The sequence below is a fragment of the Schistocerca serialis genome, chromosome 6, assembly GCF_023864345.2.
Source record: "Schistocerca serialis cubense isolate TAMUIC-IGC-003099 chromosome 6, iqSchSeri2.2, whole genome shotgun sequence".
Taxonomy (NCBI): Eukaryota; Metazoa; Arthropoda; class Insecta; order Orthoptera; family Acrididae; genus Schistocerca; species Schistocerca serialis.
This window is the reverse complement of record NC_064643.1, coordinates 448,131,677-448,144,740: the sequence shown is the minus strand read 5'-3', so window position 1 is coordinate 448,144,740 and position 13,064 is coordinate 448,131,677. Positions and strand designations below refer to the sequence as shown.

Below are 13,064 nucleotides of genomic sequence, written 5' to 3'. Positions count from 1 at the left end.
TGCTAACCTTCTACTTATTACATGCTCACAGAAAACATAATAAAAAACATGAAAACAAAACTACTTAAACAATTCAATTTACTCTGAGTTCTTTAGTAAAGTGTCACATGTGAACAAAGCATAACACAGTCAAGTTTATCCTCGCCACACATGCATCTTCGATATGTTCATTGTGACTGTAGAAACTGAATGTCTAATACAAGTTCTCAGTATGGAGATGTCATCCAGTTTAGGCAAATATATGAAGTCCTTTATGTAATGCCAACTCTTAAACAATACATTCTTTTATGTATGTCTGTTTTAGAGGAAAAAACCAAAAGATGATGACAGTCAGAGAATAGGTCCACTACCCGCAGTCCTGCAGTTGTGATATTTATCATACAGAAACTTGCGGACAGCTATAGTCCAATAGGTATGGTGAGGAGAGAGGGGGGAGGGAGGGGGCACAGCAGCATCCCCCAAAAAACAGAATATAGGGTTGCCAATTCTCTATGGTTATAACATTCAGAGTACTCCTATGTGTCAAAATACATGACAACAACAAAAAATGGACAGATCAACCTACTTTTCAATGTACACTGAACAAATTCAGTGACAATACATGGAAGCCTAAATTCAAAAATTAAATCAGTGCCACAGAGAAATAAAAAGTCGCTTCATTTGAAAACAATGTGTTTCCAAAAAAGTCAATATTGCCATCCATATAAAACTTCTTATTCATTACAAACGCCCATGACTGCAGCTTATCATAATGCTATAGTCTTAATGAATGTGAAGTTTATCAGCATATAAACTGAGCCTTTTTTCATGCTGCACCATGTAATGAAGTTTCCAATACAAAGTTTTCTTGATACTTAATATATGGAATTTTATTCACCTTTTCTCTGGAAATAATATAACACATACCACTGAACTGTTTTCATATCTGATGAGTCCAATGTATGTGCATACTTTCTTTGCACTGAAATATTGAGTTTTATTTCTGCATATAAGAAACCAAGTGGTGCTCAATGCTGCTGAGTAGTTACTTTCCTTTATATGATTGCAGTTGTCTCTGATGGTCACTAATGCTTATTTATTATGAATGGACAAAATTGTTTGAGGGTCTGTTTCCTCATACATTAATTCACTGTCCATAGTTATTTTAGTACAATTTCTAAAACATAAGGTCTCTCTGCAATAAACATTCCATATATCTTTAGATTAGTATTATTTACTAATGATAAATGCCAGTTGCAAGAAGATTGGCTTAAACCCTGACCCAATTACAAAAAATATATCGTTACACTGAAGAAATGATAACTGCTGTCTTTCTTCACTATCATTTTCATATTGTGGTTCCTTCTGCCCATTAATTCATTCATTCATTGTGTTCTGTAGATCCCATCAATACATTAACAAGCGACAAGAAAATCTGTATTCTGTACTGACAACAAATTATTGCTTTGCTTAGTGCTATTCATGCTATTTACAGCTAAATGTAACTGACTAAATTAAAAAGAAAGCTGCTACATTGAAAATCCTACCTCCTCAGCTATATTATACAACTGCTGTTTAACCTGCTGTTGGCAGCTTAACATTACTTGATTAAAGTGGTATTTTTCAGAGAAAATTACTCCTATTTGCAGTACACCACTAATTTTCATGCAACTCTACAATGGATACTCTATTTGGCATGTAACTAACAGAAATTCTCTATTGTTGAATCTAGATGTTCCGATAATTAGTGGAGTGGCTAATCAGACACATTTTTAACTTCCTTTTGAAACAGCAGGGAGCCCCCATTTCTTGCTTCATGTTAGACAGGAGCTTGTTGAATATCTTCCCACTGTAATATGTACTCCAGTCTGAAAGCAAACAAGGAAGCAAAGGCTATATGAAAATTATTTCTGTGTCCTGAATTGTGAAACTACACAGTACAATCACCTGTAGTGTCACTAAGTAAAATATTTTAATTACAGTCATAACCTTTGTAACTAACACAGACCAATTAATCCTGCACTAACACAATTGTTGAAACGTATTTCATTTGCTTTGCTTTCAGACAAGCACGATGAGCTCTGTTTGGAGCAATGACACAGAGACTATATGTGAAGATGAAGAACCTCTAGAAACTCAAACAATGTACAAGCCCAACAACGGGGATTCATCCAGCAGTAAATCTGATATGGCCAATGGACATGAAGTTGCACATGAAATGAGTACAGAGCTATAATAAAATTTGCACTGGCCAAATTACTGAACAAAAAGAAATTTCATATAAAGACATAAGTCATGTGTGTGATAATGTGAACTAAGTGTTTTACCAGTTGAATTTTGTACCCATCTTATTGTCAGGATACAGTGTTCTGTAGTTGAAAAGGATTTATATAAAATTTTTAATACTGTGTTTTAATAATAGACAAGGAAGAACAAACCAAAGGATGAGGACAATCTGGAGAGAATGTGTTAGTCTGAAATAGAAGACATTTTCAAATACCAAATATTTGAAAGAATGACTTGCAATCAATGTAAAATTTCAATTAGTACTGCAGGTAAAAGCAATGTATCTCTAATATTAGTAATGATGTGCCTGCAACAAGATGAAGTAAAAGAAAGGCCCATTCTCTTTCATTAATCCATGAGCTTTCTACTTCCACTACAGAAGTGTTTACTGATGTGCCATGGTATTGCTTTTTGTCCCCTCATGTTTGTGCTAATGTCATATTGTGTGTGTCTTATTTATGTGAAAATGTATTTAATTTGAAATATATGTGTCTGTTGTATCTGTGGTTATTGTATGTATGCTCAGTGGCATTACTTAGTTTTGTATATAGCATATTCACATTCCACTGTAAATATGCATGGACTGTAAATAATATTTGAAACAAATAACAGACTGAACTACCAAGAGAAAGTATCCCTGTAAAGAAAACCATATCAGATTTTCTTCAGTTTACCAGCCAAAGCATGTAATAATGGTTTATATAGTAGTAGTCCCATTAATCACATGAGCATTATGTTGAATCTCATATATTTTGTTCCTCTTGCCATATTATTTCATTTTATTCCTATAAAGTTAACTGTGGTGCAACCATGAGTTTTAATGTGTTGTTGTTATTTTTAAATAAGGAACTCTGTGTGAAGTTGGCAATTTCTACTGCAGTTAATATTCAGAGTCCTGCAATAGATGTGCTGTGATACTAAACAGTGTACTGACTGACTGTATACTTTCTTATAATAATACCATGAAGGCTCATATTACAAGTAGTTACCAGCCACTGTAATGGGGAGTAAATTTGAATTGTGAGCACCATTGCCCTAAATGAAACAGAAGTTGTACCTATTATCAGATGCTGTACTGAGTAACAAAAATCCCTTTACTTGCCCATATAATGCTGATTTTCCTTTCCTCTCTCTCTCTCTTTTTGACAGATATTGCCTCAAAACTATTTTTGAGCTGATTTTCAGCATTGATAATAGCAATAATTATTCTTTGAAGTACAGTGAGCTAATGTTAACTATATAAGAATAGCTCAGAAGGGCATGAGAGTGTATGCTTTGTTTCCCCATTGTACTTGCCATAACTGTCAATGCAACAAAATGTCCGAGGTTGTTCAGAAGTAAATAAGTCACTGATACATGTAAAAACCTTGTCATATTTGTTGCTCCAAACGTAATTTCAACAGGTATTCAGATAGATTGTAACAGACATCTTTATAACAAATGTGTTTTTAAAAAATACAGAACATCCAATGTATTTGTAAACATCCTGCCAGTCAGAATGAATGTTTAGCTGCCTCAATTCATCACATCATTAAATATTCCAACATGCAGCAAGAATGCTTATACAATATTTGATTATTTTTATCTCAGAAACATGCACTAATTTATGAATGATTCTGAAATTTTGAAATATACATCTTAAATATTATTACTGTTACAGATTTAAGCTTTATCAGATTTTGTATTCTATAATTAACTGTAATGATAAATGAAATGGCTGTGTTAGTAAACAGTCCTTAATGTCCATACCATTTCAAAATATCCCATGATTCATAAAAAGATTGCAGTGGAAAATTATCCAAATTAAACTGATGTGGATGATGCTTCTTTACATGTCAGTTGGATTAAAAATAAGGGGTTGTCATATACATGTTTTTACACTTCACTAAAATTGAAGTAGGTATGGTGAAATTTGTCCATCAAATGTTTCTGCAAAATGTACGTAACTCAAAACATGACTGATGGTATTGTGGTAATCAAATATTTTGTATTACCTTTCATTGTGCTCTTTGTGTGTGATCTACAATTTTATACAAATGTGCAAGTAATGAAAAGATGGGCACATTTTATTTTTTGTCATATATATATTTCCATCCAAAAATTTGTGTTTTTAATAAATGTACTAGAAATTGAAAAGTTCTTCCCTTTTGCTATGTCTGTTAGATATGCAGAAACCTCTTGAAACCAAGATGTTCAGGCCTCTACAAGAAGTGCCTGAAATACCCTCTTATAAAATTATTTTTGAAAATTGTGAATAAACAGGCTAGCCATTACTTACCTTAAGGAGGCAAAGTTCCTAGTATTACTACATAAATACTTACAGTGGGAAATGCTGAACTTAGCTTTCAGAACCATGGGTTCCTTCTTCAGGGAGGAAAGATAGATTAGTTGGGTGGATGGTTCAAATGGCTCTGAGCACTATGGGACTCAACATCTTAGGTCATAAGTCCCCTACAACTTAGAACTACTTAAACCTAACTAACCTAAGGACATCACACACACCCATGCCCGAGGCAGGATTCGAACCTGCGACCGTAGCAGTCCGGCGGTTCCGGACTGCAACGCCAGAACCGCATGGCCACCGCGGCCGGCAGCTGGGTGGAGGGAAGGAGAAGGGGGAGAAGGGCAGTTTATTCTTATATTTTCCTGCTCTTCTTCTCAAACCTCTTTTTGAGTAATCTTTCACATCTTTGCAATCTTCTCCAATCACTCTCTCTTTCCTCCCCAGAAATTGATCACTATATAATGGTTAGACTTCCTGTGTCTGTAATTTTAACTATTTTCTCAGCTTAATTTACCATCTGATAAATTATTGTCAGCATTGCTAATAACATTAAGATACAAAAAACGTCTTATACAATCATCAATGCTTGAGCCATGCCTCCATAATCCATATCAACAAAAGTGACAACAGAATTCTTTTGGGAGACACTTGGAAATAAGATCTTATAAATTCCCCTATTTAAATGTGAAAATTTTAGCTGGTTACTTCAATGCCCACGTAAGATGAAAATGAATCTAAAAGAATTGTAAGATACCCAATGCATACAAGAGCTAACAGAAATAGAAAATATTGGTCCTTATGTCTACTTATTTTAGAGCCCTTCCAAACACCTGCCTCTACCTTAATCTTTATTAGGTAAATTTAAGATTGATTATATTGCAACAATAACCAACAATAAAAGAGACACCATAAATGCCAATGTCAGGATTGCCAAAGTAAAGTTGAAAATAAGACAAAGATTTACATATAATTGCTCAAACCATACAAAAATAGTTACCAAAAACAACTTATCAAAAACGGGAATGGATACTTAGGGAGACATAAACAAATCTTTCACAAAAGCAGCTCAAAATCCTTTGGCAAAATGGCATCGACTGCACATTTTTCGTGTAGTGATGTCTCATTTTCTTTAAAAAGTGATAGTGAGGTTTGTAAAATTTGCTTGAAGAAGGTCAAAAGAGGTATCCTGTGTGTCGACTGCAAGCACTGGTACCAACGATAAATGTGTCAAAGTCAATTTGAAATATATAAAAGATGAACATGACTGGACATGCCGACACTGCTTCATAAGTGCCGCAGAAAATGAAATAACGAACAAGCTAAAGACAAAAGAAAAAATAATAAGCATGTTAACAGATGATTTAGTGTCAATCAATACAAAATATCAAGAACTTCTGAGGAAATATCAAGAGCTGGAAATTAAATATAAAGCAGTGGATTGGAATTATCGCCTAACTCAAGACAATGCCATTGTTAATGGTCATTCCGCGCAGAAAATAAGACTTGTGCTGAAAATAACAAACAAGTAAGTACAGCCCCAGTGATACCATTATCAAACAAATTCTAAGCACTAGTAGTGGATTGTGGTAACACAACAGACATAAACAAACAAGAAAGTAATCACAAAACTGCCATTAAAGAACCAGAAAAGAACTTGCCAACCTTAAGATGCACCAAAGGGCTCCTTCTTTATGCCAACAGTCATGGAAAAGATCTATCCAAACGTTTTCGTGGAAGTATGCATTCAAAGCATTCAGTTTTCACTTAAATCAAGCCTGGTGCAATGTTGAATGCAGTAGTGGAGAATATTACAACAGAAAAAGTCAATTGAACAAAGACGCTCACATTGTGATTATTGGTGGCGGCAACGACGAATACAAAAACGAAAGCAAGACAGCCCTGCGATGTTCCCGTAACATATTACCAAAACTATTTCAAACGAACATTGTCATCACAGAAATGCTAGTGAGACATGATTTACCACTGTGGTCTTGTGTAAACAAAGAGATTCGACACTACAATTCCAAGCTAAAGAAACTGTGTGATAAATTTAGCCATGTACATTTGATAGACTTAAGTAAGATGAGTCGTGATGAACACACAAAACACGGATTCCACCTAAACAGGAAAGGGAAGGTGAAGCTAGTTTCCCACATAAGCAAACTGTGCGAGAAAGACAGTGTGGAGAAAGCTCCAATTGCTCTGCGCTACAACCACGAGACTTTTTTAGAATAAAGGACCATAATAATAGTTTTCAGGGATGTATTTCGGATATGACTGAGTACTGTTCACGCAAAGAAAAGCCAGGCTGTGAAATAAGTGATCAGTCATTGCAGGACAGTTCTAAAAAACCAGTGTATGCAAAATGTCGTAAAAAGTGTAACTCAAACAATTTTGATTCATGCAAGATGGTAAATAAACAAGAAGGGATAACACCCTTAAAGTTAATGCACTTAAATGTGCAATATCTCAGAAACGAACTAGATATACTACAAATATTCACAGAGGAACACTTGCCACATGTACTAGTAATAATGGAACATGGGCTAAAATGCAGTGAAATAATAATTATAGATTAGAAGGTTACATACTAGCAAATAGTTATTGTAGGCAAAACCATAAAGGTGGTGGTGTGGCAGTTTATGTTAATAAGGATATAGAAGCTAAAAAAAATTCCTTTCTTGAATACCACACCAAAGAAGGATCAATTGAAATGACAGGTAAGGTACTCCACAGTAATGATGATGGAGTATAAAGGCCACCAAATGCTGATGTAATGCTGTTTATGGATAAACTTTGTAGTGTTGTTGGTCAGGCCGGTTCTAATGACCTTATTATATTAGGTGACTTTAATATAGATGTAAGCTCAAATAGTACAGTAAACTCGAAACTCGGCGATGTATTGACCTCATACAATCTCGTCAATATAGCAAATCTGACACCAGAGTGACGGACACATGTTCCACTAGAATAGATTATGCTATAATCAACAAAGATGTTATAGATAAGGTAAATTACAGTAACTTAGATTTTTTTTATTCTGACCACTTCTGTCAGGTGATAGAATACATAAATTCAGTTGTGCCTACAATAACAAAAATTGTGCTACAGGAACAAATGCTGAATACCTCAAATATTAATGCTCTTAAAGACAAACTAGCAAATGAGAAATGGGATTCTGTGTACCAGGTAAAAGGGTCGGATGAGAAATGGTATGAATTCTACTCAACCCTACTGCATCATTATGAGTATAGTTGTCCAGTCAAAGAAATCCAGAAGGTAGTTAAACACTGTCAAAATGGAAGTAATCCTAGACTAAAACTCCCACCAAATCTGATTAGACTAAGGCAGCAAGAACATGATCTAAACCAGCTTTATAAAGCTACTACTATGCAGGATTTCAAGAAAAAATACAATAGGGCCAAGCAAACTTTTAAAACCGAAATTGTTAACCTAAGGAATCAGATTAACAGCAAAACAACAGAACAGTCTGACAACATAAGCAAAGCATCTTGGAAGCTGATTGACAAATACCGAAAAGGTCCCAACAAGATGAACATGGAATCACTTAGCATAAGACATGATGGTAACATTATAAGAAACCCAGACGCTATATGTAATATTTTTAATAACTACTACACTTCTGGCAAACAATCAACCCATATTATAGATTCACAGGTAGAGACCCGATGCCATCTCACCCAGTGTACCGAATTTGAATTTGTGGAAGTGAATGAGCAGGAGGTTCGCAGGGCAATATACATGCTAAAGAAAAAATTTTCATCTGGATGGGATGGCGTATCCAGTGCTATTACTAAAGCATGCTTAAAAGAAATCTCTAAACCTCTTACTCGCCTGATTAATTGCAGCATTAGAGAAAACATGTATCCAACGTTTGTAAAAATGAGTGTAGTGAAACCAGTGTATAAGAAGTTAAGTAAGGAAGATGTCTCCAACTATAGACCAATATCATTAATTCCCACTTTTAGTAAGATATTTGAAAGCATTATCCTTTATCAGCTAAGTGCTTTTTCACAAAACATAAACTGCTTGTAGATTCGCAGCATGGCTTCAGAAAAGAGCTAAGTACAACCACAGCAGTTACACAGTTCATCCAAGAAGTTAACTGTCTGTTGGATCAGAAGATGCAGACTGCAGGTATATTCTTGGACCTGACAATTGATACAGTAAACCTAGGGTACTTCTTAAAAGCTAAAATCTTATAGTATTGGGGATCAAGCCATGAATCTTAACCAAATACCTGCTGAATTGTAAGCAAAGCACTAAATTGTGATACAAACTAGATAATAAAATCATGAACTCCCAGTCCACCAGTGAACTGTATTACAAAGTGTACCACAGGGCTCAATCCTTGGGCCCTTTCTCTTCCTTATATACAGGGTGTCCCAGCTATCTTGTCCACCCAAAATATCTCTGGAACAATAAGAGCTATTGGAAAACGACTTTCACCGGTATCAATGTAGGGCTGGGGCCCATGAATGTACATATTTGGAAACATTCTAAAGCGAAAGAATATGTGTTTTTTAACACAAACTTATGTTTTTTTAAATGGACCTCCTATATTTTTTCTTCAGCAATCCATAGCATGATAAAGCACATACACAATGGCGTTGATTGCATCGCAATATTCCCATTACATCCCGAGATATTAAGACGCGAAGTTGACGCTTGAAACACCCGACATGCGCTGCTAGCGCACGTCCTGAGGCTCAGGCGTGAACCCCATGCTGCCCGTAATCACGCAGCAGACGTATTATTCGTTTCGGACCTCTTGATAAGTATGGAATTGTGATTACGCATGTCAATCACATCGCGATTACGGGCAGCATGGGGCTCACGCCTGAGCCTCAGGACGTGCGCTAGCAGCGCACGTCGGGTGTTTCAAGTGTCAGCTTCGCGTCTTAATATCTGGGGATGTAATGGGAATATTGCAATGCAATCAACGCCATTGTGTATGTGCTTTGTCATGCTATGGATTGCTGAAGAAAAAATATAGGAGGTCCTTTTAAAAAAACATAAGTTTGTGTTAAAAAACACATATGCTTTCGTTTTAGAATGTTTCCAAATATGTACATTCATGGGCCCCAGCCCTACATTGATACCGGTGAAAGTCGTTTTCCAATAGCTCTTATTGTTCCAGAGATATTTTGGGTGGACAAGATAGCTGGGACACCCTGTATATTAACGACATTGCACAACCCATTAACTCCCATATTGTAAGCTATGCAGATGACACATCAATCTTATTCTATGGGAGTGAATCTAATGAGCTACAATCTCTTGCTACTAGTGGTCTAACAGAAGTAAGAAAATACTTCAATGATCAGGGTCTCAAGGTGAATGTCACCAAATCTCAACTATTAACATTTAAAACAGGCAATTCTCACCACAACAATATGAATAGTGTGTGTAATATCTCTGCAACAGAAAATGGTAACTGTAAATTCCTGGGTGTGTATGTTGATGAAAATTTGCGGTGGACATACCACATTAATTTCATATGCGGAAAAGTCAGTAGTGCCATATATCTCCTCAGCCAGCTCGCAAAGATGGTTCCTAGCCAAGCACTGAAATTAGTATATTATGGAACACTTTATCCCTTTCTCAATTATGGAATTGAACTATGGGGCTGTGCAGCTGATGTACATTTAAAAAGAATACTACTACTACTACTACAGAAAAGAGCAATAAGACATATACATGGTATGGGACATAGAGATTCATGTCGTGAAGTGTTTGTGCAGCACAAATATCTGACAATATATTCTATGTACATCTTCAAAATAGTCGTATTTTTTTAGAAGTCAACCAACAGAAGCTATCAAGGGCAGTGATGTACATGGTCACAACACTAGAACAAAGTGTAACTATTTCTGTAACAGAACGACATTAAAAATGACTGATAGAAGTCCATATATCAGTGGTTTGATTTGGTATAACAAGCTACCAAATGCTCTATGAACATACACGTGAAATGTTTTTAAAACAAAATTAAAATCTTTTCTAATAGAAGATTGTTTATATTCTTTCAACGAATTTTAAGCTAGTGATTGTAACATGAGGCATTAGCATATCAGTTGTAATGCGACAAATGTAAAAAATAAACATAAGAAGCAACAGCTACAGAATATAGTGTATTTTATAAGTGTAAATATAACCATACTATTAAGTCTGGACGGAGCGAGGTGGTGCAGTGGTTAGCACACTGGACTCGCATTTGGGAGGACGACGGTTCAATCCCGTCTCCAGCCATCCTGATTTAAGTTTTCTCTGATTTCCCTAAATCGTTTCAGGCAAATACTGGGATGGTTCCTTTGAAAGGGCACGGCCGAATTCCTTCCCTGTCCTTCCCTAACCTGAGCTTGTGCTCCGTCTCTAATGACCTCGTTGTCGACAGGACCTTAAAAAACACTAACCTAACATAACCTAACCTATAAAGTCTGATGTTTGCAAAAGCCATCATTACAAAGGCTCCTTGCAAAGAAAATGTAAATAAATAAATAAAAAGATAAGGAAATGGTGGAGATGCTCTCAGTAAAAGGCATAAAGTCCAGAAGAGATGGTATTCCAACCAAACCATGGAAAAATGGAATGACTTTATTCAACGAGGATAATCAGAGCAGAAAAAAAGCATTCTTGATAAAATCTGTGTTGAAAGTCTGAAAGAAGACAAAAAATAACACCAGAAAGTTTTATAACATTTTAATGGAAGGATTATAACAATATTAGCCTTAATCTCTGTATTTTAAAAGGAAGATCAACATTCTAGTACCAAACAGGGAGGAAAATTGCCAATGTTTGACAGCTATTTTGATGTCTTTAAACTGGGAAGAACCACAGAAGAGACTTAAATTCCAAGAATCACTACAATTTCACACAAGTTAAAAACCACTGAACAATAAAACATGCAGGGAAAGATAGAGTACTCACAAAAATGTGGAAAAGTGGATGGGCATGCTAGCAGAGAAACTACATAAAGTGCAATATTTGAGAAAAAGAAAAAAAAATCTCTGAAAACTGAACAGTGGCCTCAAACACTCACTACATATCTGACTCAGACAACCATGAGGAATTTTGCTGCTTACCTGTTTCCTACAAATTATTTTCCAGTGTCTTATTAAATATAGAGAAAAAAGAGGTTGACTACCAGTAGGATGAATATCAAGACAGTTTCAGGAGAGTGAAATCCTGTGTGGAACAAATCTTTTGTCTCAAATGAAGTGATCATATGGCACTATTGGCTGGGAGGCCCCATCTTTTTATTTGATCAAACAATGGAAATTCCAGGTAGGAATATCAGCAATGTAGGAAAAGATAGATTACTACTTACTGTAAAGACGATACATTAAGTTACAGACAGGCACAATTAAAAGACTCTTACACAAAGCTTTCAGACACAGACTTCATCAGAAAAAGAGCAACTTATTCATTATCCATACACACAAGCAAGCACACCTCACGTACACATGATCTCCAACTCCAGAAGCTGTGACCCAAGCTGCCAGAGATGATGGTCATGTGTGTATGAGGTGTGTTTGCTTGTGTGTACGATTGGTGTGTGTTTCTCTTTTCCTGATGAAGGCTGTAGCCGAAAGCTTTGTGAATCATTTGTGTATGATCAGTCAAAGGAAAAGACAGTAGTCATGAACAAAGAAGAAGAAGAAGCAGCGTGTGGCTCTCTTTACAGACATACATTCGTCAAAAGTTTGAAAGGATCTGGAACAGACTGAAGAGACCAACTTTACAGCATGTGGCTCTTTTTACAGACATACATTCCTCTTAAGTTTGGATGAATTTGGCATGGATCGAAAAGACCCATTTTAAATCAGTTATTATGGGAAACTCTTTTCAAGTTAAATTTGAGAGCCATCTGAGATGGAGATAAGCCAACAGTCTGTCACTGACGTTGTTTATCCTGGGTATAACAATGAGACACAAAAAGCTGCAATAATCTTAGCAGAAACAGTCTCTCCTCCTGTTCCATTCACTTATGGAGCAAGGGTAGTACATGGTGTAATTTATCTAATCTTGTCTTCAAAGCCCCTATGAGAATGATACACTGGAAGATGTGTTATATTCCTAGATTCCTCACTTAATACTAAGTAAGTAGGGTTTCATGGGTTAGATGACATCCATCAGGCATCTGCCACTTCTTCTCCAGCATTTATGTAATGCTATCCCACTGGCGAAACAAATCTGTAACCATTCATGCTGCTCTTCTTTGTACATTTTCAGTACCCCTGTTAGCCCTATTTGGTATGGATCCCACACTTCAGCAATACTCTACATGGTTCTTATTTGTAGACTGAGTATACTCTCCAGTATCCTACGAATGAGCCACAGTCAGCCATCTGCTTTACCTAGGTTTAAGCATAAAGTCAAATCTTTGCAAAAATTGGAAATCTTAACATTATCTGAATGGCTATTTGTGCAGCAATTTCAAATAGTGCTTTACTAAAGATAACTTCATCATCTGAAAATTTCCTAAGTTACA

At 35.9% G+C, this 13,064-nt stretch overlaps 1 protein-coding gene across 1 annotated transcript in view; it reads left to right on the top strand.

Annotated features, from left to right (window-relative positions):
* Window positions 1-4,431, top strand: part of LOC126484914 (band 4.1-like protein 4) — a 583,005-nt gene extending 578,574 nt beyond the window's left edge. The window contains exon 20 of the mRNA XM_050108514.1: window positions 2,045-4,431. Coding sequence (XP_049964471.1) covers window positions 2,045-2,215 — 171 coding nt within the window. The 3' untranslated portion in view covers window positions 2,216-4,431. The remainder of the gene's footprint in view (window positions 1-2,044) is intronic.
* Window positions 4,432-13,064: the final 8,633 nt, after the last annotated feature.